The sequence below is a fragment of the Fonsecaea nubica genome (genome assembly GCF_001646965.1).
Source record: "Fonsecaea nubica strain CBS 269.64 chromosome Unknown Scaff113, whole genome shotgun sequence".
Classification (NCBI taxonomy): domain Eukaryota; kingdom Fungi; phylum Ascomycota; class Eurotiomycetes; order Chaetothyriales; family Herpotrichiellaceae; genus Fonsecaea; species Fonsecaea nubica.
In genome coordinates, this window is record NW_019173786.1 from 36,117 (window position 1) to 62,191 (window position 26,075).

At 52.0% G+C, this 26,075-nt stretch overlaps 7 protein-coding genes across 7 annotated transcripts; 5 read left to right on the forward strand and 2 right to left on the reverse strand.

The window, feature by feature from the left end:
- Nucleotides 1–49: 49 nt before the first annotated feature.
- Nucleotides 50–3,432, forward strand: AYO20_10497 (hypothetical protein; the record flags this gene model as incomplete). Its single annotated transcript, XM_022648754.1, has 6 exons — nucleotides 50–586; nucleotides 650–928; nucleotides 979–1,440; nucleotides 1,499–1,826; nucleotides 1,879–2,243; nucleotides 2,305–3,432. The coding sequence occupies 6 exons, from the start codon at nucleotides 50–52 to the stop codon at nucleotides 3,430–3,432; spliced, it is 3,099 nt and encodes a 1,032-aa protein (XP_022495261.1).
- Nucleotides 3,433–4,279: 847 nt separating this feature from the next.
- AYO20_10498 (hypothetical protein) lies at nucleotides 4,280–8,338 on the forward strand (the record flags this gene model as incomplete). The annotated part of the gene is made up of 4 exons (XM_022648755.1): nucleotides 4,280–4,481; nucleotides 4,532–4,675; nucleotides 4,727–4,888; nucleotides 4,950–8,338. The coding sequence occupies 4 exons, from the start codon at nucleotides 4,280–4,282 to the stop codon at nucleotides 8,336–8,338; spliced, it is 3,897 nt and encodes a 1,298-aa protein (XP_022495262.1).
- Nucleotides 8,339–9,893: 1,555 nt separating this feature from the next.
- AYO20_10499 (calcium/proton exchanger) lies at nucleotides 9,894–11,328 on the forward strand (the record flags this gene model as incomplete). Its single annotated transcript, XM_022648756.1, has 2 exons — nucleotides 9,894–10,367; nucleotides 10,423–11,328. The coding sequence occupies 2 exons, from the start codon at nucleotides 9,894–9,896 to the stop codon at nucleotides 11,326–11,328; spliced, it is 1,380 nt and encodes a 459-aa protein (XP_022495263.1).
- A 651-nt stretch (nucleotides 11,329–11,979) lies between these two features.
- Nucleotides 11,980–13,243, forward strand: AYO20_10500 (hypothetical protein; the record flags this gene model as incomplete). Its single annotated transcript, XM_022648757.1, has 3 exons — nucleotides 11,980–12,261; nucleotides 12,357–12,734; nucleotides 12,797–13,243. 3 exons carry the CDS (start codon nucleotides 11,980–11,982, stop codon nucleotides 13,241–13,243), a joined length of 1,107 nt encoding a protein of 368 aa, XP_022495264.1.
- A 7,070-nt stretch (nucleotides 13,244–20,313) lies between these two features.
- AYO20_10501 (hypothetical protein) lies at nucleotides 20,314–21,814 on the forward strand (the record flags this gene model as incomplete). The annotated part of the gene is made up of 7 exons (XM_022648758.1): nucleotides 20,314–20,440; nucleotides 20,500–20,519; nucleotides 20,570–20,606; nucleotides 20,658–20,725; nucleotides 20,786–21,180; nucleotides 21,236–21,306; nucleotides 21,390–21,814. 7 exons carry the CDS (start codon nucleotides 20,314–20,316, stop codon nucleotides 21,812–21,814), a joined length of 1,143 nt encoding a protein of 380 aa, XP_022495265.1.
- Nucleotides 21,815–22,533: 719 nt separating this feature from the next.
- AYO20_10502 (hypothetical protein) lies at nucleotides 22,534–23,127 on the reverse strand (the record flags this gene model as incomplete). Its single annotated transcript, XM_022648759.1, has 1 exon — nucleotides 22,534–23,127. One exon carries the CDS (start codon nucleotides 23,125–23,127, stop codon nucleotides 22,534–22,536), a length of 594 nt encoding a protein of 197 aa, XP_022495266.1.
- Nucleotides 23,128–24,333: 1,206 nt separating this feature from the next.
- On the reverse strand, nucleotides 24,334–25,155 carry AYO20_10503 (hypothetical protein; the record flags this gene model as incomplete). Its single annotated transcript, XM_022648760.1, has 2 exons — nucleotides 24,334–24,544; nucleotides 24,608–25,155. The coding sequence occupies 2 exons, from the start codon at nucleotides 25,153–25,155 to the stop codon at nucleotides 24,334–24,336; spliced, it is 759 nt and encodes a 252-aa protein (XP_022495267.1).
- Nucleotides 25,156–26,075: the final 920 nt, after the last annotated feature.

The following is a 26,075-nucleotide window of genomic DNA, read 5'->3' on the forward strand; positions in this document are numbered from 1 at the left end:
CACTCCCTTCTGAACGTCGATGACCTGGGGAGTCATCCCAAGCCCGAAGATGCACAAGATCAGCAACTTCACAGGCCAGGCCCGGCATGGCTGGGAACGGATGACTCCTGCAGCATTTGGCATGTCTAGATTCCACCAGGACATGTCGACGCCGCAACCACTGAGACGTCCACAAGGCTCGCCAGGAATTGTCTCCCCATCGGCATCCGAAGCCACCTCGGTCAACCTCTCCTTCAACGTGCCCTTTGCCTCGAGCCTTGCTGGCCCCAACCCCGACGAGATCCTCCACTCGAGCCCTGGTGCTGTCCAACGATGGACTTTTCCAGCGGGTACTCCAGAAGGCACACCTACGCACAAACTGCCTGTTCACGTTCAAAACGAGGAGAGACTGCGGTCTTTGTGTGCATACATCAGTGACCAGAGCGGAGGGCATATACAAGCGACTGTAACGTCGTCGGAGCCAAAAGCTGGTCCAGCGCTACATCGAAAATCCCAAGGTCTAGTGACAAATGTCTGCATATCAGGAGACGGAGACCTGGTCTACAAAATGAGGTCTAAGATTCTGAACGAGACCCCGATTATGATGGTATGAAGCATTCGAGTTCCCTTCAGCCGACTGCTGGTAAGGGTTGCTGCTGACATGTACAAGCGCTCTGCTATCGTCGACATCGACCCGGCCTTGATCTTAGACGGGGCAGAAACTGGAATCCGCTCCAGTGTTCTTAGTCACATTGACCTTTGTGCCAAATATACCGGAACAGATATCTTCCTCCTCAAACCTCGTAACGCCGAATCGTCTGCTGCCAATGCCTCTTACGGCAACGGTGTTGATAGTGGCCTGGATCAGCGTTATCGAGTCAACATTTTTGGAGATATGGAAAGTGTGGAACACGCAAAGACCCGGGCATTGATGATGATTGACCAGATAGTAAATCCTCCAGAATGGTCTCATCTGGACGTTGACTGACATATGCACAGCTCAAGCACAAGATCGACGTGATCAAACTCGAGGTATCGATGCACACTTTGGTTTCAGGCCGTACCGGCAAAAACATCAAGATGATTGAATCGGCTACAAAAACTGCGATTTATTTCCCCCCGCCATTTCCTGGCGTCTTTGGATACGTACCCCCTCATGCCACGCGTCGAGCTGCGGACGAGGTCTTCATTACAGGAGAAACACAGGAACGGATCAACCAGGCAAAGCAGAAGCTGAAAGAGCTGGTTATGGGTATCAAACTCTACTCCAAAGACGCTGTGGTGTCTGCAAGCAAAATCGACAACATCCTACTCGATCGCCTCGACAAAGTTCGGAAAATCATGGAAACCAACGGTTCGCATGTCCTTTTTCCACAGCTTGGCAGCCAGCGTGGACTCGTCCGAGTTCAGGGAACCGAAGTCCTTCATGTCGAGAGGACGGTGAAGGAGATTATGGCACTTGTATATCACCCGAGCGTCCAGACCTATCTATTACAAGCAGCTGACGATCGATGAACAGGCTGGCCAGTTCTTCAGTGCCTCATGGTGGATCATGATGCCTGATCCCTCACAGGGCCCTGCTCTCCGCTCTCCATCCCCCGAAGATATCCGGATCATGTTGAGCGACATTTGCACAAACTCTGGCGCGGAGATCAGCTTCGAAAAATTCACGTTCACCATCAACGGCTCTGATGATGCGGTCAAAGCGGCAATGATGGTCATCAACCAGATTCCATTCGTCAAGAGAACGCCATATCAAATGCGTGTCAAGATCGAGCTGGCAAACGAGCACAAAGAATTCGTAAGTGGCAAGAAAAACGGCAAGATAAACAAGATCATGGGCCAGAGTGTGTACCATTTCCCGCAGCCGACCCCAACCCAAGCTAACCGTCATGGCAGGCAATGTTCAAATCATCTTTGATGGTTTCAACGAGTACAATTTTTACATCGACGTGGTTGGCACTCAGTACGAGGCTACCAAGAATGGCTTGGATCTTGTGGAGCAAGAGATGCCGGCATCCATTTCATTCCATGTTCCTGACCAGTACCACAAGCGCATCATTGGCATTGGTGGTCAACACATCCAACGTATTATGAAGAAATACTCTGTTTTCGTGAAATTCTCCAATGCAATGGACCGCGGAGGAGTGGGTAAGGATGACGATGACATTAAAGTCGACAATGTTATATGCCGTACACCAGCACGCAATGCACAGAGCTTGGATCTGGTTAAGCAGGAGATCATGGACATGGTTGAGAAAGCAGTAAGCGAAGATGATTCCCTGAGTGATACGTCCATGTCCTTATCAGATGATTAAAATCTAGGACGCCGAGTTCGTCTCCGAGACCGTGGTTATCAATAGACTCTACCATCGCGAACTGATCGCCAGGCTACCCGAGATCGAGGAGTTGGAGAAGAAATGGAACTGCAAGATTGACTTCCCTAACACTGAACAAGCCAGTGACGTGGTCACCATTTCCGGTCCAGAATATCAAGTGCCACAAGCGGTTGACGCCTTCCTGGGGATGGTTCCAGAAAGCCACGAGATTGCTTTTCAGAAGTCGGACGACCTGGATGCTTTCTTCAGCAGCCCGGAGTTTTTCAACGATCTCCGTCAGAAGTTTAGGGATCAGTACGAAGTAGACGTGCACGCGAACCCGGAATTCAGCAGTCTGCCAAAGTCAGCTACGGCGTCGGTTGAGCGAATTGTTGGTCCCTCCGAAGGACGACTGGTTCTCACATACACGCGGAACAATGCCGGCGGTCTCAAAGACGCTATTGACTACCTCATATCACAGCTGGTGCCACACGGGCTCGACGCCACTACTGTCAAGGGGGCAATTCCTCGTCCGAAGTCCGACTCGTTCGAGGACTCGCTTCCCTTCTTCGAGTCAAAGCTCTTGCAGAATGCGCCTTCCCTTCACTCCACTGATTCGCCGACCCGATCGAGCTTTGCGGATGGAGAGAACACATCAGGGTCCTCCGAGCGGGCCTCTCTGTTTGACCGTCTCCGGAAGCCTGGTAGCATCTCGTCGTTCTCGTCATTCATGAGCCGCAAAAACCAGAACAACTCTCCCGGAACATTCTTCAAGCATGCATCCTCCAACGCGAGTAAGGCATCTCTGATTTCCATGGAGAGTCGGGAGAGCGGATACAGAAATTTTTGGAACGACAGTGGCGTCAATCTGCCCGAGGAAGAGGTTTCCAATTCTACACTCAGTGGTGGCTGGCCATCACGTTTTCGAGAAGACAAGTTCCCCTTTGGCACGGGTGGCAGCATCTCCGGAGACCGAACTCCCAAGCACGAGCCTCGCGCGAGCTTCGACTCGGGCAGGCCACCAACATCGCATTCTTTTTCATCCTACCCGGCACCAATTGGGCCGCATCACCACAATCAGATCCTGAGCAGTGCGAACGGGCCTGCTAGCAATTTGAATCTTCCTTTACGCTAGGCTTTGGAGAAGTCTGAGTTGATCAGAAAAGTGAATGACCAATGATACCCCGACATCGATATGCAGTTATGATTATCTGCCATTATGTCTAGCGAGATACCCTTTCATGCTACGAAAAAAAGTCAAGAAGAGAAGGAGGAGGGCGCAGCCAGTTCTGGATTACCGCTTGTTATGGAACCCAAGCAATGAGTTGCATGTTTGCTGTTTTCGAGAAGTTGGGCCTTGCTAAAAGACGATTTCTTTTTTCTTCTGTGTCTGATAAACGCTCGTTAGGTCTCTTGTTTTCCAAGATACCCTGCGCGAATCATATACGTTGGCGGTGGTTGCAAATGATCCTGAATGAAGTCCTGCAGAGAATTTGCTACTGCTGCTTGGGTGGTGAAGTTTGAAAAGAAATATATACCCCAGAAAGCTATCTAGAGTACAATTCAAATCCACATGACCGAGTAGCCCGTGACCAATGGATGGTGTATGTGTACATGTGTTGAAGCAAGACTGGCTGACTGGGTGGTGAAGGCGACCCTGGCGGTCTGGTGACCCCCTCACCCCTTACATTAATACGGATGAGGAGAAGTTATTTCTAGACAATCACGTGCATCAGTTAAAGCGGCTCCCCAACGTTTCTCGTTTTCCCTGCGGCGCGACCCTTGCGGGCTTCCAAGTCGCGTCAAACCACTTTTGCTCACACTTCCTTCCTTGTTTGTCCTACAAGCAAAAATTGGTGTTGTTGTTGCATCCTTCATTCGCTCTCCTCTGCCTCAACTTGTTGGACATCCTCCGTCTCATGTCTCTCGTCGACATTGGCTTCCTGTCATGAAACTCCGCGGCGAACAAATAGGTGCCAAACATGGCAGATCTCAATGTCAAGGTTGGACAAAAGGTCGAGACTCAGGACGGCAAGCAAGGCACCGTCCGCTACATCGGGCAGATACATGTTGCCTCGGGGGAATGGCTAGGCCTCGAACTAGCCGATGACACTGGCAAGAACGATGGTTCCGTGAAAGGGGAGCGATATTTCAACTGCGCTCCGGGACATGGCATCTTCGTCCGTAAGGAGTCGGCTGTCAGGATCCTTAGCCAGCCAGTTGCCAGTGCAAAGGCCAATGGAATATCGACTTCCAATGGACCCGCAGCGAAGCCGAGACCCTCGAGCATAGCTGCTGCGGACGTGGCAAGAAAGAGGCAGAGTTTGATGAGTGCCGGTTCCGCAACGACAACAGGCTCAAGGTCGATGAGGGTATCTGTAAGCCAAAACACCATATGCCTGTAATTCCCACTAACTCCTTGTTACCAGTCTCCGATCAAATCTCCTACGAAGCCTGCCCCGTCCTCTGCTACTTCGTCCGCCTCTACCCCAAGAACGGGCACTCCGGCGACTACAGCGCGAACGTCCGATTCCAGTACGAAATCGAGGCTGAGTTTGGCTGGGAAATCTACAATGGCCCCGCCGGCTTCAGTACATAGGCCGACCGCCTCAGCAAGTAGGCAATCAATAGGAGGTCCTGTCAAAACCCCAGCGACCAGGCCTTCTTCGATGCAACCACGCTCTTCCATGGCCGCTTCTCGATTGTCCATAAATCCCAAAGCTCCTCCTCGACCCGAGAAAACCGAGCCTGTTGCCGAGAGCATTGGCGCGAAACAAGCACCCCCGGTTGTGGAAGAACAACCGGCGCCGACTCCTTCACCGGATGCTGAAGACGCTGAAGATCAAGAGCCATCAAGCATCGAAGCACGAATCTCGGCAACTACCACCTCCCGATCGCAACCACCGGCTGGTTCACGGAATGGGTTCAGTTCTACTACTGAAGACAGATCGCGACAGGCACAAGTCATTAAAGCACTGGAAACGAAAGTTCGGACCTTGCAGAAGCAGAGGCAGGAGGACCAAGCTCAGATACAAAGTGTACAGGAACTCCAAAGCCAAGCGACACGCTACGAAGGAATCATCCAGACTTTGCAGAAAAGACTCAAAAGCAACCAGCAAGAAATTCAAGAACTCAAAGCCAAATATGAGGACGCAGAGGCTCGTGCTACTCAAGTGCCCGACCGTGGTGCCGAACACGACTCAGAACTAGAGCTTGCGACACTTGACAAGGAGATGGCCGAAGAGCGTGCTGACATGTTTGAGAGTGAACTGGAGGCATTGAAGCTCAAGCACGAGGAGTTGGAGCTGGAAGCCGAAATTCTGAGAGAGGAGAACCGGGAGCTGGCTTCAATCATGAGCCCTGAAGAGAAGGCAAGTGCAGGCTGGCTTCAGATGGAACGAGAGACGGAGAGGTTACGCCAGGCACTGGTCATGCTCAGGGACGTGACACAGCAAAATGAGGGCGACTTGAGGAACGAAATCAAGGAGCTCCATGAAACCATAGATGAGCTCGGCCAGACAGCTTCGAAGTATGACGAGGTTGCAGCGAAGCTCAGCCGGGCGGAAGAAACAAACCAGCACCTCCGAGAACAGCTGGAGGCTGCGGAGGCGAACGACGAAATCTTGGATACCCTAGGCCAAGAGCGTGACCAGAATCGAAACTTAATCGAACAGTTGAAGAGACAGGTTCAGGATCTCGAGGAACACATCCAAGTCGCAGACGAGCTCGAGGCATTCCACGTGGAAGAAGAGAAGCGTTTGCATTACCAGTTGGATGAAAGCGAAGCCATGCTGCACGACAGACATCGACAAGCTGCCGAGCAGGAAAAGACAATCGAAGACATGGAATATACACTAACCAAATTCCGGGACGTCGTGCAGGGTCTTCAGAGTGATATCGACGAACTCCGGCGTTCACGCGAGATTAGCGAACTCGAGGCGAATGAGATGAGCAGCAAGTCCAGAGCGATGATGGATCTCAACCTCAAGTTACAGAACTCGGCCGCAAAAAGTCAATTGAAGGCCATTGACCTCGAGCTTGGTAAGATGCGCGCTGAGCAAGCTAGTTTACATCTGGAAATCGTACAGCACTTCGTCCCAGACACCTTTGACGTCGACAAGAAACCGATCTTGGCTCTTTTATGTTTCAAAAGAATCCGGTCAAAGGCACAGTTGTGCAAAGTCATCCTGGCGGATCGAATGCGTGATAGGGCAGAGTTGCATGAGAATCCCATGGCAGTGTTTGCCGTCATGGAGAGGTTGAGCCTCATTTCAAATCTCTGTGAGCGGTTCGTGCAACACCTGTCGACATGTTCAATAGATGACTTCATGAGATACGCTGGTGCCCCCTTTGAGCTAGAGCCTGTGGAGCAGGCAATGACTAGCTGGGTGGAGGCGTTGCGCCGCGATGAACTCGGTCATGAAGGTGCCGAATACCTCCAACGCATGGCTGACATTCTGGTCGACATGTCTGAGAAGTTTGTCCCCGACACGCACGAAACTAAAGCAATGGAGATGAACTCATCGATCTCGATGATTGAGAACTACACAGATAACATTGCCAGTCGAGCACAGATTTTGAGCAAAGCAGTGCAAGCCAAGCTAGGGGCGCCGAACGATGGCGACGAGGAGTCGATACTATTCGAAAAGAAAATGGACCAGCTTGGAATCAAAGCTCGAACGATCAAATATGTTTCTGGCAAGGTTATGCATGCAATCAGCGATCTCTGGGCACGCTCAATGTGCCTGGGCGAGGCCATGTGGAGTAAATTCGTTGAAGCTGAGTTGTGCGCTGAAGCACTGTCTCACTTGACCCAAGGAATTGGGGAATCAGTGTTCGAGGAACTCAACAAGATGGAGATGGATGAAGCACTCTCATACTCGAAAATTATCACGCTTATGACCGCGGTCGCATCTGGAGAGCAACAACAGAATGAGCCACAAGGAGCTAGCCCTGATGACGTCTTCGAGATTTTGTTGAAGCAATTACAGGTCCTGCAAGGGAAGATCGATGACTTGAATGCGAAGTCTGCAGACATATCTTGCGCTATTGAATTCGAGAAACTGCCTGCGCCCTGGACGGCTCGCGCTCGTGAAGTCAAGGCGCAAAAGGCTTTGTCACAAGACCTGCAGGAGGAGATGAGTCGCTTGAAATTGAAGATCCAAGAACAGACCATCAGGATCAGTGAAAAAGACAAAGAACTTGAAGAGCAGCAAGTCAAGGTCGAACTACTAGAATCGAGAGCTAAGGAGACTAAGGCTAAGGATGAAGGGGTGAAAGAAATGAAAGAAGAGATCACTAGGCTTCGCGCCGAGAATGCGGCGGCTGTTGAAAATGTCCAGCGGCTTGAGACGGAATACCAGACGCTCCTCGAGTCCCAGGAGAGTCAAAAGATGGAGCTCGAGGCAATCAAACATAAGGGAATGGCAGAGGGACAAGGCCTACCACTTGGGCTTGCAGACGAGTCGGCGACGCTGCGTCTAAAAGCGGAGGTTGATCAACTCAAGCTGGAGATCATCAGTCTGCAAGCAGCAATACGCTTCCTGAAGTCCGAGAATCGACGACTCATGGTACCTGTTGGCGACTTGGCACAAAAAGCTGTCGAGCATGACTGGCTTGATTCCAACCATCTCAAGGGACCTTCAATCAAGGACGCCAGGACTCAACAACTGCGTGCCGGTTCGAAGGAGGTGTTTGCGAGCTTGATGGACATGGCAAAGACAGCGAGGCCTGTCAGACTCAAGCGATCTACTACTACCACTCAAGATTCCACTGGGAAGACGTCGTACTGGCGAGCACAGACAGATACCACATTGTACCAAGTGCTGCAGCGGAGAGAGGAACTGGAGCGATGGAATGAAATGAAGGATGACTTGCTTAGGAGAGCGAGGATCGTGGCTCAGTCGGGCCATATCCCCAAGCCAAAAGCGCCGACACCGAAATACCGTCCAGCTTCTAAAGTTGGCGTCTTCAAGGTGGCCGATATGGAAGATGCAAACCCGGAGTTTGGGGTGCGAGTTGATGGGATCTGTATAGTATGACGAGAAGGTCTATTTCCGTGGCTGGGGCCATTAAGCAGCATGCCCCTTTGTGAATGTAATTTACAAGGCTGCTAGTCAGTCTCTTGAGAATATCGTTTACTCGATACTCCCGATGTGATCTCGGCATTGCCCTCACAGGCCGTCTACAATTCTGAAAGAGGCAATGGCGAGCGAGGATGAACTATTGGGAGTCAGGTAGCCTCGAGCATCAGCCAACGTCTTATTTCAATTGAGAAAGTGTGGCGCGCAGAGCGCATTGACTAGTTCCGAAGACCGATAGACCCTGATCAGACACTGAGTTTCCAGGATGAGGCTAAGAAATGTCTATGATGACGATACACGGAAATAATGCGGGTTTGTTTAATTTAGGTGACGAGTATACATTGATTGTTCTGGGGCTGGGGCTTATGGCGAGGGTAGTGTGAGCGAATATGTATCTCGTACGGGACAATTGACTCAGTACCGAGTACAGTTCTCCGTAGGTGCCGCCTGAGTATTATATGATTACCACAGAATTATGGATGCATTTGTGTTCTAGTTGCTAATGAGTGGCGGCCGCGAAGCCGACTGCGATAGATTCGACGCCGTTGTTTCTATAGCCGCGGTCGCCCTAGTCGGTTGGCTCTCGCCTTCCCGATCTTTTGTCCTCTTCCCCAGAATTTGTCGTCGCGTAGTCGTGTGACTGGAGGAAGTGTCCCTCGTACGGGTCGATGGAACCATAGAAGCGCCTCCTCTGTGAAGTATTGTCCTTGTATATTCCCCTCCTTTTCTGCTTTCATTTCTTCCATGTGTCACACCTTGCTTGGCACTCGAGCCATGTTTTTTTTATTGCTGGTTGCGGAAGGTAGGTTTCGAAAAGCTTAGGACCCTTGCTTGGGAGGATTGGCATGGATGAGATGAGAGGTCGATCGCGGAGTGGGCAAAGGTCGAGGGATAGGCCAAGTGTGGCTGTGTAAGTTAGTGCAATGATGCTGAGTGATGTGATGGGTTGACGGTCAATTGCGGGTGGGGAGCAGACCTTCTTGTCCTTCGCGTCACAAACGTATCGCAGTTCCTTCTCTCACCACGCACCGAATTTCCATCTCGGAGTTGTAGCTTGACCATCTGCTTCTTCCCCCTCCCCGCCACAGTTCACTTGTACCCGCCCATCCCTACCGAACAGCAAAATCTCTCGTCCGCTGCGCCTTAACCTTCGCCAAGCAGACTTGGCGGATACATCAGAAGGAGACAAGAGGCATCAAAGCTTCCTGCATCGTTTCCCACGAGGGCCGTCATCTGGCTCAGGAGCTCCTTTCTCCTCTGTTTGCCCCAGCTACAAGCCACTGCTTTGACAGGGCCTTTTTCTTTTTCTGCTCAGCGCTGTCTTGGTGGTAGACAATTCCTGCCCCCAGGATATCGAATGGGTACGTGCATGTGCTATATTACACCAGCTCCCTTCCCACCGCAGCACATACCTTCCCATGTCTGGTATTTCCTCCCGTTGCTTTGATCGCAGTCACCCTTCCGCACCAGAAAACCCAGTAAAGTATTGGCTGACTTGGAATTGTCGCCTGCTATGGCGGCCTTGCGCAAGACATCTATAGCTGCGAGCACTCTCCGCAAGAAATTCGCCCAAACCGCGCATCCTTCCCGCGACGACATCCTTAACATGCCTGAAGACGGCGGCATCAACGGCCGCGCTGACCCCAACGAAAGAACCGGCCTCCTTTCACGAATTACTACCACCGATTCAGGGACACCATTTCACAAACATGAGAACGTCTGGATCAAATACCCTTTCCTGGTGCTACACTTGACCTGGGAGATTCTCAAGACCAACTACGTCAATGTCTTGTTGGTGTTTGTGCCCGTGGGCATCCTGGCGGGTGTGTTGAACTGGGCGCCCTCGCTTCAGTTCATTTTCAATTTCATTGCCATCATCCCTCTGGCATCCCTCCTCGCCTTCGCCACGGAAGAGCTGGCTATTCCTTTGGGACAGACAATTGGAGGACTTCTCAATGCGACTTTCGGAAATGCCGTCGAACTGATCGTAAGCATACACGGTAACATGACAGTTCAAGGCATAGTGCTAATGCTGGAAACAGGTGAGCATCATTGCTCTTCAAAAGAACGAGATCCGCATTGTCCAAGCTAGCATGCTGGGCAGTATCTTGTCCAACATCCTCCTCGTCCTGGGATGCTGCTTTTTCGTTGGTGGCCTGAGGTATCCCGAACAGAGCTTCAACTCGACTGTGGCATCGACCATGTCGTCGCTCATGACGGTTGCCACCTCATCGCTGATCATCCCCGCCACCTTGTACGCTGTCATGTCCAACAACAAGGCACAAGATGATAACATCATGATTCTGTCGCGCGGCACGTCGATCATTCTGCTGCTCATCTACGTGGCCTACCTGTACTTCCAGCTCAAATCGCATGCCAACCTTTTTGACGATTCCGAAGCGCAAGAACAAGAGGGCGAGGAACCCCAGCTTTTGGGACCTTGGGCGGCGGGTATTGTTTTGGTGCTCATCACCCTCCTTGTCGCAATCTGCGCCGAATACCTGGTCGACAGCATTGACGCTATCGTGGAAGAAGCGCATATTAGCAAGACCTTCATCGGTCTGATTCTGATCCCTATTGTTGGAAACGCTGCCGAGCATGTCACGGCTGTGATAGTTGCGTGGAAGAACAAGATGGACCTGGCTATTGGAGTCGCCATTGGTTCCAGTCTACAGATTGCCATCTTTGTCACCCCGTTCCTGGTCGTCTTGGGCTGGATCATGGACCGACCCATGACGCTGCACTTTGAGACCTTTGAGACTGTAAGCTTCTTCTTGGCTTCACTGGTCGTGGTCCTCCTGATCCAAGATGGAAAGTCCAACTACCTCGAAGGGTTACTCTGCCTGGGCATGTATTTCATCATTGCTTTGGCATTTTATGTCTTGCCGGATGATGCGGGCACCGGCCTCAACTTGGGGAAGCTCTTCGGAGGCAGTGGTGGTGCGTGACAAATGTTCGACGCAAGGAATCTCCAAGTATGAGATTGGAAGAGGAGGACGCTTCAACCTTCGTTCTCAATTTCTTTTCTACATTGTATTTTCATTTGTCGAAAGCTTTTTCTACAGCTTGTCGCAAAAGGTTGTGGGTTGAGTGTGAACAGAGCAACGGCAAAAGAGCGAAAAAGAACGGTCGTCAAATTCGTTTCTCTTCGGGTTTGCCCCAGCAAAGATCCCCTAAACAACAGGGAATGATCAGATGGCGTTGGATGGAATGGACACAAGTCAATGCTCCTCTCGACTTGGTGGTGCTCGCGATACCCAGGTTTTCCACAAAATTTATTAGGTTCGGCTTTCGGGAGTGTAGGGACTCAGCGTTTCATATGTAGATGGAATAGCTTGAAATCATCACAGAATGATCAATAAAAACTTGAGAAACACAGTTGTGCATTCTGCTCCGTTGATTTATCAAGCTGTGTCGATCTATAGACAAGACGAGGAGCATCATGTGATCAAGTAAAGCGGCAACTAGATATGATCAGAAGGGGAAACTGCCCTTGGCTGCGGATTGAGGTTCCACCTCCGCTCCAGGAACATTGATCTCAGAACAGCCTCTCCAAAACTCTGAATCATCGTCTCAGCCGCATTTCACGCAATAGCAAAATGCCGCCTCGACTATCCCTCTTCACGGCCCGTTCGGTGCCATTCAGGACAAAGCCCACAGTTCCGCAGAAAAGATTTGCTCCTGCTCCCAGTCTGCAGCATCGCGCAGCCAGCGATGATGCAACGTCCAAGAACCAGTCTCCCAAAACAACGCCACTTCATCCGCAGGCAAAAGGTCTCACCATGGACCAGCTGCCTCATGTGACGGAAGAAGCAGTCGCAGTTGACAAGGCGATGGGGAACACGCCTCCAGATGTGGAACAGGGGACGCCAGTGCAGGAGGTAGGTGGCAGACGCCCGGACAAATTGCTTCGAATTACAATGTAGTCCGGTTACGGGTTCTACATATGGCGGTGGCTGACATTTTGGTTGTGCAGATCCTAAAGCGCGACAAAGACGCTCAAGACAAAGCGCCTCGAGTCATGAAACAAGAGCTGCAGGCCGAATCGAATAGCAGCAACAACAACAACAAGTCACCTTCGGGCACCCGCTCTTTTTCGACCGCTGCCAGGAGGAATGCCGCGGAGATGGAGACGGTGTCGAGCTTGGAAGGACCCAGGGATCATTTGGTGCAGTTCCAGGACACAAGAGTCGTCGGCCTCGAGTATCCGGATGCCGGCTTCGGTCACAAGTTTGGGCTACCAGATCTGAAGCCGTTGGGCAAAGCGGTGAATTTCAAGAGAAGATATGATCCGGTGGTGGAGCAGGTGACGAGAAGTCTGATGAGGGACGGCAAATTGAGTCGTGCGCAGAAGGTAAGCGTTACTCTGTTGTCCTTGTCCTCGATTCAAGATGTGCTAAAGGGTTTTGAACACAGAACATGCAATTCATCCTTGACGCGCTTCGAACCTCGTCTGCGCCTCCAACCAACAAGGACCTCATCAGTCCTTTGCCCCTGCAATCTCTTCCCCTATCTCCTGTCGCTTACCTTACTGCTATAGTCGACTCCGTTGCCCCTCTCGTCAAGATTCGCCAGCAAAGAGGTCTACTGGGTGGTGGTGCCTCCATGCCGATTCCTGTTCCTCTACGCCTCCGTCAGCGCAGAAGGACAGCTATCCAATGGATATTGACCGCCGCGGAGGGGAGAAGAGAAGACAAGCTGGCGGAACGAGTCGCCAAGGAACTGCTAGGGGTTGCGGAAGGGAGGAGCTCTGCGTGGGAGAAGCGGGCAAGGATTCACAAACTGGCAATCAGTGCAAGGGCGAATGTGAAAATTGCGGCGAGTGGAAGGAGAACGAGGACGAAGGCTATTAGAGGGAAGTGATCATGATCTACAGGCTTGAACCATGTGCTGGTTTCTTTCAGCACACGCGCACACGCGCACACGCCAAAAAATAAAACAAAAAGGAAAAAAAAAAAACCAACGAGCAAAAACTTAGTCATGAAGCAGCTCAACTCTGGTTCATGATAAGTTAAACTCGCCCTTGCGGGTTGGTTTTTTTCGTCCGGTTATACTACGAATTCTATAAGTTGAGATCGGAGGAGGGAGGGAGGAGGCAGGAGGAGGAGGAGGGATCGGGGGTTCGAATCGAGGACCTGCTGCCTGCTAACCCGGTGTTAGTTTGACCTGACAGATCCCAGATTTGTGAGTGGCGTGATCGAAGTGAGGCTCGAATCCGAGGACCTGTTGTCGGCGACAGGACCGCCAGATACTCGGGAGGTTCGTGGGGTTCGATTTCGCCCTTTGTCGTGGGAAAGGGGGTCTTTGTGTGACAGGATTTGGGGAGAGAAAACTTATAAACGGTTGAATTTTTGGTGGTATTGTGGAGCTTCACATGGTATGGTCACATGGGTGTGGGTGGTTGGTTGTGTTGTTTGGACCGCACCCTGGTGGTGGTGGTGGTGGTGGTGGGCGCGAGGCTGAGTCTGAGAGAGAGAGTCACAGCCGGAGGCAGAGGTATGTATACCGAGGACCGAGTACACCGCACACTACACACATATATCTACGCACATACACGCACATACACACCGCGTAGAGGGGAGGGAAATGATCCCTCCTTTTTGGCACCAACAATGGGTGGCGCCTTGGGATATTACTTCGTGTATCATATATAACTGAATCAAAAGTTTTGGATTTCAGATCTCGGGTTTCGAGTTATGCAGCCTCAAACATTTTGTTCGTTCTACCGAGTACTGTATGTATTTCTTTCTCGATACTCACGTCCCATTGTGCGGTGAGAAAACAACCAAGTCCCCTTTAATTGTTGACGGCTTCGCAAGAAAAAGAGTCCTGTGTGATTGGGAGACGCGGGATCTCGAGGTCTCGGCGTGGCGTCTTTTCCGCCCATAACCAACTCTCCAGTTAGAGGAGTGTTTGCTTTGGCAGCGACATCACTCGAATGTGGCTCGAATCTCGGATGACCACAAAGTGTATCGTCCTCCTTCCTCGCCTTCATCCTTCATCCTTCATACTACCGTAGTTGACCATTTCCCCCTCTCTCTATGAGCCTTTAACGGCATGACCAACACGATTCTGCCGTCGCCAGCGCCGGAGAACATTCGTGCAATCCTCGGCGTTCTGAGAGTCTGCTCCCGTTGCCGTTCACCGGGTCGTCGCCAACAGTCCCTTGGCCAACTTCTGCTTGACCTGTCCCAAGCTCTCGTCAGATGCGTCGAGGGGGACCCTACGAAAACATCGTCCTGAAAATCCTGCGTAGGAAATAATCTTGGACAGCCTTGACATGTTTGTGTGGTGGTTGGGGGGGATTGGATGGATTGTTTTTCTGCCCCCTTTTGGATGTTCAGCCTCGTCACGGTAGGAAGAGCAAGTACGGAGTACTTGGTAGCTTTGCCGTGGTGTTGGGTCTTGGCAGCCGGCTCCACTCTACTCATCGTATCAGACACTCATAACTCCCACCTACGAGGATCTCGCCTCTGCTCTGCAGTGCGCTGAGCTACAAGTCACCATTGTCGTCGATAGCTCCGCTCATCAAGCCATGGTGAGGGGGACAACGATATGATATCATTCTAGTGCTCTGGTAGCTCAAATACGCTTCGAGTGAAACCGGCCCTGGGACACCCCCAAATTCCTCGTTTCCCGCACGGTACCTCTACGCGCAAATACTGCCAGGAATCTGTGAGGATCTCAGCCAAACCACGCTGCATTGGTCTGCTTCTTTGTTGCGGCGTCGTGATGCCTACTTTCCAGCAGGTCGGTTATATGCACTGGTGGCACGTCTGGTATTTGGAGGTGTTTCTTTCTACACAAACAGTTCTGGAAGCTTATCGGCGGGTACCGTGGTGAGTTCGGCATGCAAACATTGTCCTGCCTTGGTACTGTCGAGGAGTTCTTTCCTTCAGGATACAGCATGTTTGAGGATGGCGACGGTCAGAGAATGAATATTCGAACTGGCACGGCGAAAAGGAGGGTTGACCAGCTGAATCAGTCCGAGGCCATTGCTGCTTCCTATCCATCTTTGCAATGATCTGGTAAGGTTCTGGCAGGGGATATTATGGTCGGGGTCTCGTTCGGCAACTTAATGACTGGTTGCCTGTAACATCCTGAGGTATTGCGGATTGCTATCTTTCACCCAACACGGCATCCTGAGCGCCGAGTTGTGAGTGTGCTGACATACCCGACTGGTTGAGTCATTGTTAATTGGGAAAGAGTCCTCCAGCGACATTACGAAGTGTTAGGTTCCTCCCAAGATACTAGATATCACGTCAAATCTCGTCAGATATTTCCTAGGAAGAAGTGCATTTTCAAGTAAGGGTGAGGATCTCTGCTTTTGAAGGTTGTACGGAAGGGGTTGGCATTGTAGTGGAAGCAACAGCGCTTCTGCCCGTCAACAACCTCGTGGTGCAGGTCTCGGGTGATCAGGATGGATAGGGGGAGGTCGAGGGTGTTCGCTAGGGTTGCTAGCTTGAGGCTCGGTGTCTGAGACCTTGACGATGTTCAGCAGATCACCTCAGAGATAGATGGATGGGAGGGTAGGGGCGGGAACATGACATTTTCTATCTGTCGCTCTAGCATCGGAAGAGATACAAGGACAGAACCACTTCAAGGACATTGAGTCTGATTGATGGAATACTTGTAAATGCTGCGCAAGGCGGCGGTGGTTCCAGCAAAGCCTGCGGCCACCAAGCGAGCGCAGTCTGGTGCGTAGGAAACCTCATAACTGCAGTTTAGGTACATAGCCAGTGAGATTTAGGCTACGGTTCAACTAGCGGTCCCTGACTAACCATTAATCTTAGGCACCAATATGTCTACTGCAGGTGCCTCTAGGCTTAGCTGGCTTAACCTCCTCCTCGGTAAATCCACTTGCATCCCTCACTCTTTACTACACTTGGGATGCACCTTTCCATATCTTGCGCCTTTCTTCACCTTGTCTGCTTGAACTGCAGATGAGCATCTGCATCAAAACTTCATGTCCCACACTGTTGATCGGGTACCATGGCGACGACTGCATCGACTCCACAGACACGTCTCGCATGCTCTCTGCATCGGCGGACCAAGGTGAAAAGCTGCAACAATCAAACCATTTCATACCACTTTTTGCTAACCTGAGGCCCGCAGATGCGCTGTATAGGAGTCCACAGTCCCCGTACGTCCAAGGGCTCCAGAATCCGTCGAAATTGAATCCTCAGTGTCCCTCGAAAGGGACAACAGCAGCCACCAATCTCATCGCTCACTTCGGGGGATTTGCACCAGCGGCAGATCTGGATTAGAGCTTGAGATTCGACCAACTCCATACAGTACTCGCCTGTAGTCGACCCAGCATCGTCTCTGGCATACTCCCATGAAGCCTCTCTTCCAAAAAGAGACGAATGTATCCTGCAAGCAGTTCATGGCACAACAAATGCGAGTCGCCCCAACCTACCGTCTCATCGAGCCTTGAATGTCTTTGGCTCGAGTACACCCCAGGAACCGTTATCAAAACCCTGGCACAACCTGGATCGGATGAAAACGCCGTCGCTGCCGGGGGATGGCCCAGTAGAACCCCGCCAATGTATCCAACAACTTTTCAGTGGAGCTCATTGAATTGCAAGCGTCAATATATGTATGTGCCCTGTGGGGGAGACACACTGATCAACCCATTGCATACCGGGAGAAGATCCTGTGCTATATGCCTGGTATTGGCAACGAAGACCTCAGGAACTTGCTGGATATGTCGAAACACAGGCTGTCACTCGCTGATCGTGCAGGTTTCATGGCATCTCAGTTTATATCGGAAAGTGCCAGTACCCGCCAACAACTTTTCCGACCCATCTCGGGCTTCATCAGGGCTATTGGCGGGCCTCTAGCAGAGGATAACCATACTTCGTGGAACAAATTGCCGGCCTCTGCAGTCCTCTATGCCTACATCCCCCCCCGCAAACATGTTTGGACTCGCAAGTGGTCCTCCGCCTCCAAGGTTCCTGAATCAATGGGTCCGAAGTATTCTATCGAGGCGAGTCGGCCTTTATTGCCCAATCGTCTACCTAGAAGAAGTGCTAAAGCAGAAGACAAACGGAGAGACCAAAAGGACTGGCCTTATTGAGATGCGTTGACTGGCTTTGGTTAGTGACTATGTCTCCTCATTTCCCTGTGGCCGGCATGCCTCCGTCTACCAGAGAAGATAGCACCATCAGTCCAGCGGCTGCCTTGCTAGAGACTTGCCAAAGCCAACACGTGTGGCTCGTGTCCTCGACGAGGCCGATTTTTCAAACTGCGGCAACAAGCAGGTCGAAGTGCTCCAGGCCGGTGGTGTAGACCAGCTGGTGCTATGGATACGTAGCAAGTGGTAGCCTCGCAGGGAGACATGCACGGGGCCCTTACGGTCTGGGGTCAATGATGGGGTCTCCACGGAGAAATCCATCGAACCATTCGAATATGGACGTTTTCAAAACTAGAGCCGTGGATTTCGACGCTCAAATTACCGGCCTCTGCACCACTACTTTCGGCAGCAGGTATATTCTTGAAAAGCAAAATCAGCTCTTGACACCCGTACGACATCTCAACAAACCCCTGGCCGAATTGCCAGAGCATCCCTGGTGAAGTCTTTGGAAGCAGCCAATATCTGTTCTCGATGTGTCATGGTTATAACACCACCGAAACTCGAAAACATCAATATGGCCGCTGCAGGTATGCCCGATGGCATGCTGCTTTCTCTACCAAATATAAGCTTGCGAGCTACTCGGCTCCACCCTTCCAACCCCGACAAAATGCCTAGAATCCGTTGAACAAATGGCAACGTTCTTAAGACAAATGGCTGCTGCGAACAACGCTGCTCCTCGCTTCTATGGCAACTCAATATTGCAGTTGCTCAAGAAGCCCCGCTGAACACCGAGCACTACGGCGTACTCGGTAGGCGACCAATTATGGACAGAAGAGCATGAGAGAGTCGTATCGAGTCGTCCAAAAGCCCGATTGCGTCGATCTCGGAAAGAAATCGAGGTTCGGATGGAAACCATTGACGATTTACCCGAAGTCGATGGGCTGCAAGGTTTTTCGCGGGCCTGCCCACAACTCTCTGTTAGTTGCTCCATTCTCGACCCTAGCTGGGGGCCTTTTGAGATAGAATGCAAGGTACCCAGGTACAGCAGGCCTTTTACTCGGTGAGATGGCAAGTACAGACTCTGAAATTTACAGCTCATGAGGTCACTTCAACAATGTGTGATCTGTTGAAGCACCGGAGCTGTGGGAATGATTGGCGAGCATCCCTCGACGTATTCCCCAGGTTTACTCCGGAGGGCGGAGCTCAACAGTTCACCAATCAGAAACATTACTTGAGGGACGCGAATCTGGACCAACCAAGGGATCCGGATGCAACGGACAGATGAGTGCCCACTGCCCACTAATAGCAAAAGTGTCAACTACTGTCAGCGAGATTGGTGCAAGCCATGCAATTCCAGCTTTCCAAGGGATACTGCACAGTGACAGGATACCTTCTCGACTTCTGAGTGGTTGGACCAACCAAACCTTTGTGGCTGGCCCTCACCGGATGCGAGGAAAAGCTGATCTTGCCAAACCACATAAAGACAGTACAAGGATGAGAGCCCACAGGTTACCCATCTTGTCTTGGCTGCAACCTCGCTTCAACTTCTTTCCTCTTCATCATTGGGATGCCGTCAATGCGGTATCCAAAGACCGCTGCATCGTCCACTCACAACAGGAGATCGACTCGCAGCTTGCATTGGAGCTGTCAGATAGAGCTCAGTTGAACCTGGTCTCGCAGCTGATCGCCAGTGTCTTGTACCTTTTACAGATCTTGCTTTTCAGCCCCTTGCGATCCTAGACGCTCCCAACCTGGTGGTCTGCAAGGGTCAAGAGGCGCAGTACTTTCAACTTGGCTACTACGACCATTCCTGCACGTCACACACACACCCACACACAAGCCCCAGGATTCGACGATCCAGAGCCAGACTCTAATCTCCAACTGCCTACTAACTTAAGCTCGGAACGGTCATCCGGCATTCGCTGGACTCTTGTTCTCGCAACTCTATTGTTCTCGTCACTATCCACAACCCCCATCCCCTCGCATGGCAGTTGGAAGTTATGCTTCTGACTTTCTCTCTAGGGAGGACTCTCTGTCGTTCCCAGAACCGGACATCCGACACTTGACAGGTGCATATTGGGACAAGGACAACCGGCAAGATATGCTGAAACTTCTGTACCATCCCTCTAGCCCCGACTTTGACAGGCAATCAATTTCTCATTCTTGACCTGACCTGACAGTGTACGAGTATGTGTGAGCCTCGCCACTCCATGGTGGGCCTGGCTAATGGGTTGCCGGGACTTGGGACCGCCCTTCCGTGCCGGTGCGTGACGACGGGTTGGACCAGAATCAAAACTCTGAACAAAGCCTAACAGGAACGAACCAGGCGCATCGGTAGGTACGAGTTACTCATACATGGAGAGTCAAGTCCCACTGGGCCCATGTCTGGCCCTGTATAGCATTAAAACCAACTTCTCATGGCTCGACGGCACGAACACGCCGTATTTCCGAGTTGACAGGTCGTGCGCTCCACCCCTCCCTCCTTCATGAGGACGAACGGAGAAAGCAAACAGCCCTGAACTCTGAATCGATCCCTTGCGAACCAGGCATCCGAACCCTTTTTCGCAGTCGCCACTGGCTGGACTCGTCTGCGGTCCTTCGCTAGCCCACAACTGACATCTTGGACTTGGACTCTTCTGGTGCGAGCTTGTTCTACAGCCCTCGCCACGGATGGAAGTGGCAAGGAATTCTCCGGACCCATGAAAATATTACCAAAGCCAGGGCAACTGGGTTGTGGTGCTACAGGAAGGTGCGAGTGTCGTCTATATATCGGGTGTTTGACACCCTTGGGTGCTCGGATAGGTCTACACCTTTCTCTGAGGTTACCTTTGCACGGCGACCTGCAGCACTTTCAAACATGTTGGAATCAAAGGATGCCGTCCTCGTGGCTACAAGCCTTGTGCTTGCTGTTTCCACCATCGTCTCTGTGACGATCGAGTTGGAGAGGCAATTGGCGACCGTTGGGCGGTTGACCGCCAGCAAATGTGAGTGCTTTGCAGGAAAGTTGGCGAATGATTCGAAGGCGTTGGCTGACCTCTCGCAGGGTTTTTGGTACTGAGTGCGGTACGATGGACCCAATTCGCTGTTTCAGGCCCTCACTCATCACGGTGCAGTTCTTCGCTCTGCTGATGACCTCGATCGTCTGTGCAGGTAAGACACTAACCTGAAGCTTTGTGGTTGTCATACTGATATGTGTTTCAGCCGCGGCCAAAGGGCTCGGAGCTTCCATCACTCCTGTCGAGTTCCTCACCAGAGAAACTCTGCAAAAAGTCAGTCTCCACCTTTCCCAACGCTGTTTCTCCCTGTAACGGCTGCTGACATCAAAATAGCTCATCGTTGCGGCCTTTCCCCCTTATTTCCTGTGCAACATGTTCGTCAAACACGCATGGTTGACGTTCTACTACGGCCTGGCACAGACTCGTGCCCAGAGATATTTTATCCACTTCATGCAGTTTTCTGCCTTTGCCTTTGGCCTCAGTTCTGTGTTCGTCGTATTGCTGCAATGCATCCCATTGAGCTACACCTGGCGTCAATACCAAGATCCGACTGGCGAGCTCGAGAAGGGGAAGTGCATCAGCTTGTTATCCTACTTCTATTTCAATGCCAGCTTCATGATTGCCAATGATGTGGTCATGTACCTGATACCGATGGTATTGCTGTGGAAGGTCGAAACACTTCGTGAACACCGGTGGAGCCTATACGCGTTGTTCGCTGTCTGTTTCGTGTATGTGGTAACGCTCTCGTTTCCAGGGAGCTCCATTGCTAACACTTGACTTCAGTGTCATCTTGGCTAGCATCTTTCGACTCGTCGCCGTCTACGAAATTGATACTTCGCCCAACAGCCTCTCAGGTATGCTCCCCTCGCATCCCTTCTCATCCCTTCACATAGGGTCTATCACTGCAAGCTTGCTAACAAGCCATGTCAACTTACAGAAAACTACGCGCTGGTCTTCATCTGGGCGGGCGTGGAGAACCACATCGGCATCTGCGCCGCCTGTGCGGGTGCACTCAAGGCGAGAGTGTGCATGACTTATCGACGAGTCAAGATGCTTTCCGTCGACCTACGCAACAAGTCGTGGCTTGCCTCCGTGTCGGCACCTGGTTCCGCATCGACATCGACGGGCTCACGAACAGACACTGCTACCCGAAGCCAGATCACAGAGGAGCGAACCCTCTACGAGCGAACGAGCAGTCTACCGTCGTTGCACTTGGCCGGACCCATCTCGTTCGACAAAGGGCCCACAGGCACAGTCACGGAGTTGGTCGACATCCAACAGCCCAAGTCGGCGTATTCCTCGGCCTCACATTCGCGAGCGACGTCCGAGGACAGTCAGACTTCAACGCTTCAACAAAAGTAATAAACAAGAGTTCCGCGGTCGGGGCCACAAGTGGATGTCAAACACTCGTCTTCTTGGGTGTTGCTGGTAATGTGGATTGGTCACACTTGTCCGCAGCAGTATCTTCCATCCATCCTGTGGTACCTCGACCCCTGCTCTGTCCAAAAATAAAATAAAAAGAGGGGTGAACGAGTTAACGGCTTAACTGACGACGGCTGTTACTGATACTATTACGAAAATGAGAAACAATATCAACGAAAAGTCGAATGCAAGGTGTTTATGACTAATGTATGTGGCTACGAGGGTTGGGTTGGGTCGGGTTGAGAGGCATCTCTGAATGAATGATTCGAAAGGATGGCAAAATGTCAAATGGGACTTGAAGGGCAATGGTTTGGCGTCCTGCTCTTCCACGGGGCCGGTCATGGAGTGGTCTGGTGTTGATGGTGATGGCGGAGGTGATGGAGTTACGATCACGGCTATTGCCATGGCTATGGCTGCCACTTACCTATACCTCAAGGCGAAGACCGAGCTGGCATTGGGTTTGATTAGCTAGCCATCATGTACTCTGGAGATATTGGGATAGTACCACAGTAGCTGGGGAGTGTGCCAGTCACTCGTACGTAGGATGTTACTTTACATCTTGTCTGTCCCTACCGATGTGGCAGCGGCAGCGACGTGTTCTAATGAACAACGATATTCGACCTGCACTCTATCCCGTCCCGTCCCTAATCCCTGACCCCTCACACAACGACCTGGTAAATCGCATATTCGACCCTCTCAACTCCCGCAGGCCCAAGAATCAGCGCGACCTTGGCGACCAGCACGGCAAAGTTCATCCACCAGTACTCCCTGCTGGAGGTGTTGCACCAGAGCACCTCGGAGCCGTATAGCGGCGAGGGCATCTCCGCTTCTTCATTGGCGAGAGGTCCAGCTGCGGCTGTGGCAGCGTCTGCATCTGTGTCCGGGGCTGGAGCAACAGTGCCATCCAAGGCGCTCATGACGGGCCCAGCGAGCCTATCGTACCCGACGCCGTGGAACCTGAACAGCGTGGTCGACCCCGTCGTCGGGTCTGGCTCCGTCTGCGCAATGACCCGCAGGTCGACCTCGATGGTCAGGTCGTCGACGTGTCGTGTGAAGTAGTCGCCGCCGCCGGGGATGACGGTGGCGATCTTCTCGCCGGTCGGCGTCGTCAGTTCCCCCGAGGGCGTTTCGACCCAGCTGATCCGGCCGCGAGGGGTCGCGCCGGCGTCGAGCACCGCGGTCGTCGTCAGGGTGAGGTTGAGGACGTGGTTCAGCGTCGGTGGCGAGGTGGGGGCAGGAGTAGTCGCCGTCATGGCTGGAGCGGATCTGATTACCGAACTGAACCGAGTATGATATGGGTGTGTTTTGAAATGACGAGATGTCGTGATGTCGTGTTCCTGGGTTTGTATTTGGTCCTTTGTCCTGTTCTGCCGAACTCACCTGTGATATATCAAGAGAGAAGACAAGAAGACGGACCTCCTCATCGTGCTTTCACGGTAGTTTATACACGCATAGCACGGTCTCACATTTAGCCAGGAGTGAACACGAGCCATTATCCTGGGAATATTTCCCCCCGGGAGAAGGTACAGTCTATCATACCGTGTCAGGGGCACACTTGGAGAAACCAACGAGGTTTACGTGCGAATCGTGTTGCTGACTGTGTCGTCAGGTATGTATGTATATACGATACGCCACCCCCGTCTCGGAGGGTTTAGTCATGCACACCGCCCGAGCTAGGTAGATAGCGGGCACATCAGCAGGAACGTGTAGCTTCTCTGGCGATTAGCCTTTCATACATGTATGGCTGATGGAACAACCGAGTATCAGAGCATGTGAACTCGGAGGAGAGTTGCAAGTGGGCAACTTGTGTTTTTCCGCTGGGCTGAGTGAGCGAGTCGGCATGGAGGTTCTCCAGCCTTTTCATGCGAGTTGGGTTTCTGTTGCCACTTTTGGCCCAGGGCTCAGGTGGCTGTTTGTGTGTCGAGACTTCTCCTCCCTCTCCTATTCGCTATTTGTGACAAGGAAAGACCAAACCCGGTCTGATCGATGATCAGGTATTTCATTTCGTCTGCCATGAGGTAGAAACGACAACAGACAACACAGCACACGTGTTCGATCTGTCCAGAGCTCTTTCAAACTTGCCAACCAGGAGAGGGATACAGACGAGTGCACCACCTCGCGTCTCGACGCATAAATGCTCTGAGAATCCCACGGCACACATTCGGGTCACGCGGTGCCCGGCTGGGTTGCCGTCGAGAGCCGTGAAGGGCCAAAACTGCGGACGACAACATAGCCGAATGTGCCGACTGTGTATCTCAGACCAAAGGCTCTTTGTAAGACAAGACGCCTCGTCTCTGTCTCTGTCTTTGCGACAATCGATCGAGGCCGAGAAACTCCATCCTTCTGATTCTCAGGTGTGTACGGTAGTTACGAGGATGACAGTGTATCAACACAACGAGAGAGAAAGTAACGAAGTGCTGGGCCCTTTCCGGGCAGAGAGGAAGTGTTTCTAAACGACACTATGCGGCAGCACCACCATCTATGGGAACTACGGCGCCTGTGATGAAAGACGCCTCGTCGCTGAGCAAGAATGCAAACAACTTGGCCACTTCGTCCGGCCTGCCTTTTCTCCCCAGAGGCAAGTTGGTGTATGTGCTCGTGGTCTGGCTCGAACCTGACGAGCGGGGACCTGACAGTAATTTCTCCAGCATGGGTGTATCGATCGGACCGCTAATGAGACGTCAGCTTGAAAAACCCCTCCCGGGCAGGACGGTCGAGATTTGTATTACTCACGGCGCGACAGCATTGATCCTGACCCCTTGCGGTCCAACCTCCTTCGCCACCGTCTTGGTCAATCCGACAATGGCGTGCTTTGCACAGACGTATGCCCCCAGCCCCGGCCGACCAAACGTGCCTGACAAGGAAGAAGCGTTGACGATGCTGCCGCCGCTCTTCATGACCCGGATCTGCGCCCGCACGCAGTACATGGTGCCCGACAACGTGACGGCAATGACCTTGTCCCAAGTGTCGTCCTTCAGGTCTTTGACGTCGTTGAATCCACCGTCAATGGCGGCCAGGTTCGCCGCGGCATCCAACCTGCCAAAGTGTGCCACTGTAGAATTGATCCAGTTATCCACCGCATCACTCGAGGCGACATTGAGAACGGTGCCCACGACCTCGACTCCCTCGCCTTGTAATTCTTGCACGACCTTGTTGAGAGCCGCTTCGTTCAGATCCGCCAATGCCAATCTGGCGCCCCTCTCTGCTAAGAGTTTTGCTAGTGTGAGGGCGATGCCAGACGCCGCCCCCGTGATGGCAACTGTTTTACCCTTGAAAGACATTTTGGTCATAAGAGAAAGGGAACCGTGAGCCTTTCGTCATGTCGTTTGACCGAAACAGAGCAAAACGTTTTTTTTATGTGATACTCGCCCAACCCGCGGTAGGATGCCGAATGCTTTCCGTCTCCGAGACTGTGGCTGCTGCGTGACCACCATTTGCTCCGCGTTTGCCGTTTCCCCAGTCAAGTATTGGGCCATACCCCGGACCGTTGGGCGGGGAAGTAAGGTGAGGACGGGCTTTGCTCTCAGATATGATACCCGAAAATTGGGTTCGTCGTTGTGAGCAAAAACTCGGGGTGTACGTCTACACAGCACAAGTCTCACCAAGAAATCCCGCAAAAGACCCTCCTTTCATGGAGACAGCAGTGGTCTGCAAGGCGGTCGTTCCGGATCATCTTTAAGCGCAAGAAGCCGCCGCGCTCACACCCCTTGGGTGTCGCAGCTTTTGCCACAAGCAGACTCTCAGACTGCGAAGGGAAGAGCGCGAGAAACTCGCCTAGACCTGGTTGTGGTAAGAAAGTCTGCTCGTTGATATGGAATACCGGGAATGATCTAGTCCCAGGTTAGTTTCTCAAGGACCAGGTCCGTCACTATAATATCATAATAACAATACATTACATTGATTACATGGTACTCCATGCCTCTGATCATGGCTGCAATAAAGGGTGCCATGAAGATGTGTCTGGGACATAGGCGGATATTTGACTTGTCCAAAGTGCTCCCACGATGCGAAAACGGTCATGAGTCCAAACCCAATGACCAAGGTGATGATACAGGACGGACCTGGGGAATGGGAATGAGTCGTGAATAAATTCCGGCTTTTCGAGCCGCTAACTGAGGTGAAGTTCAATGAACGCGGCAGTGCTTTCATTTCAATACCTGAAGCAGCATACACCTATATTCAGGCGGATCCCTCACCTTCA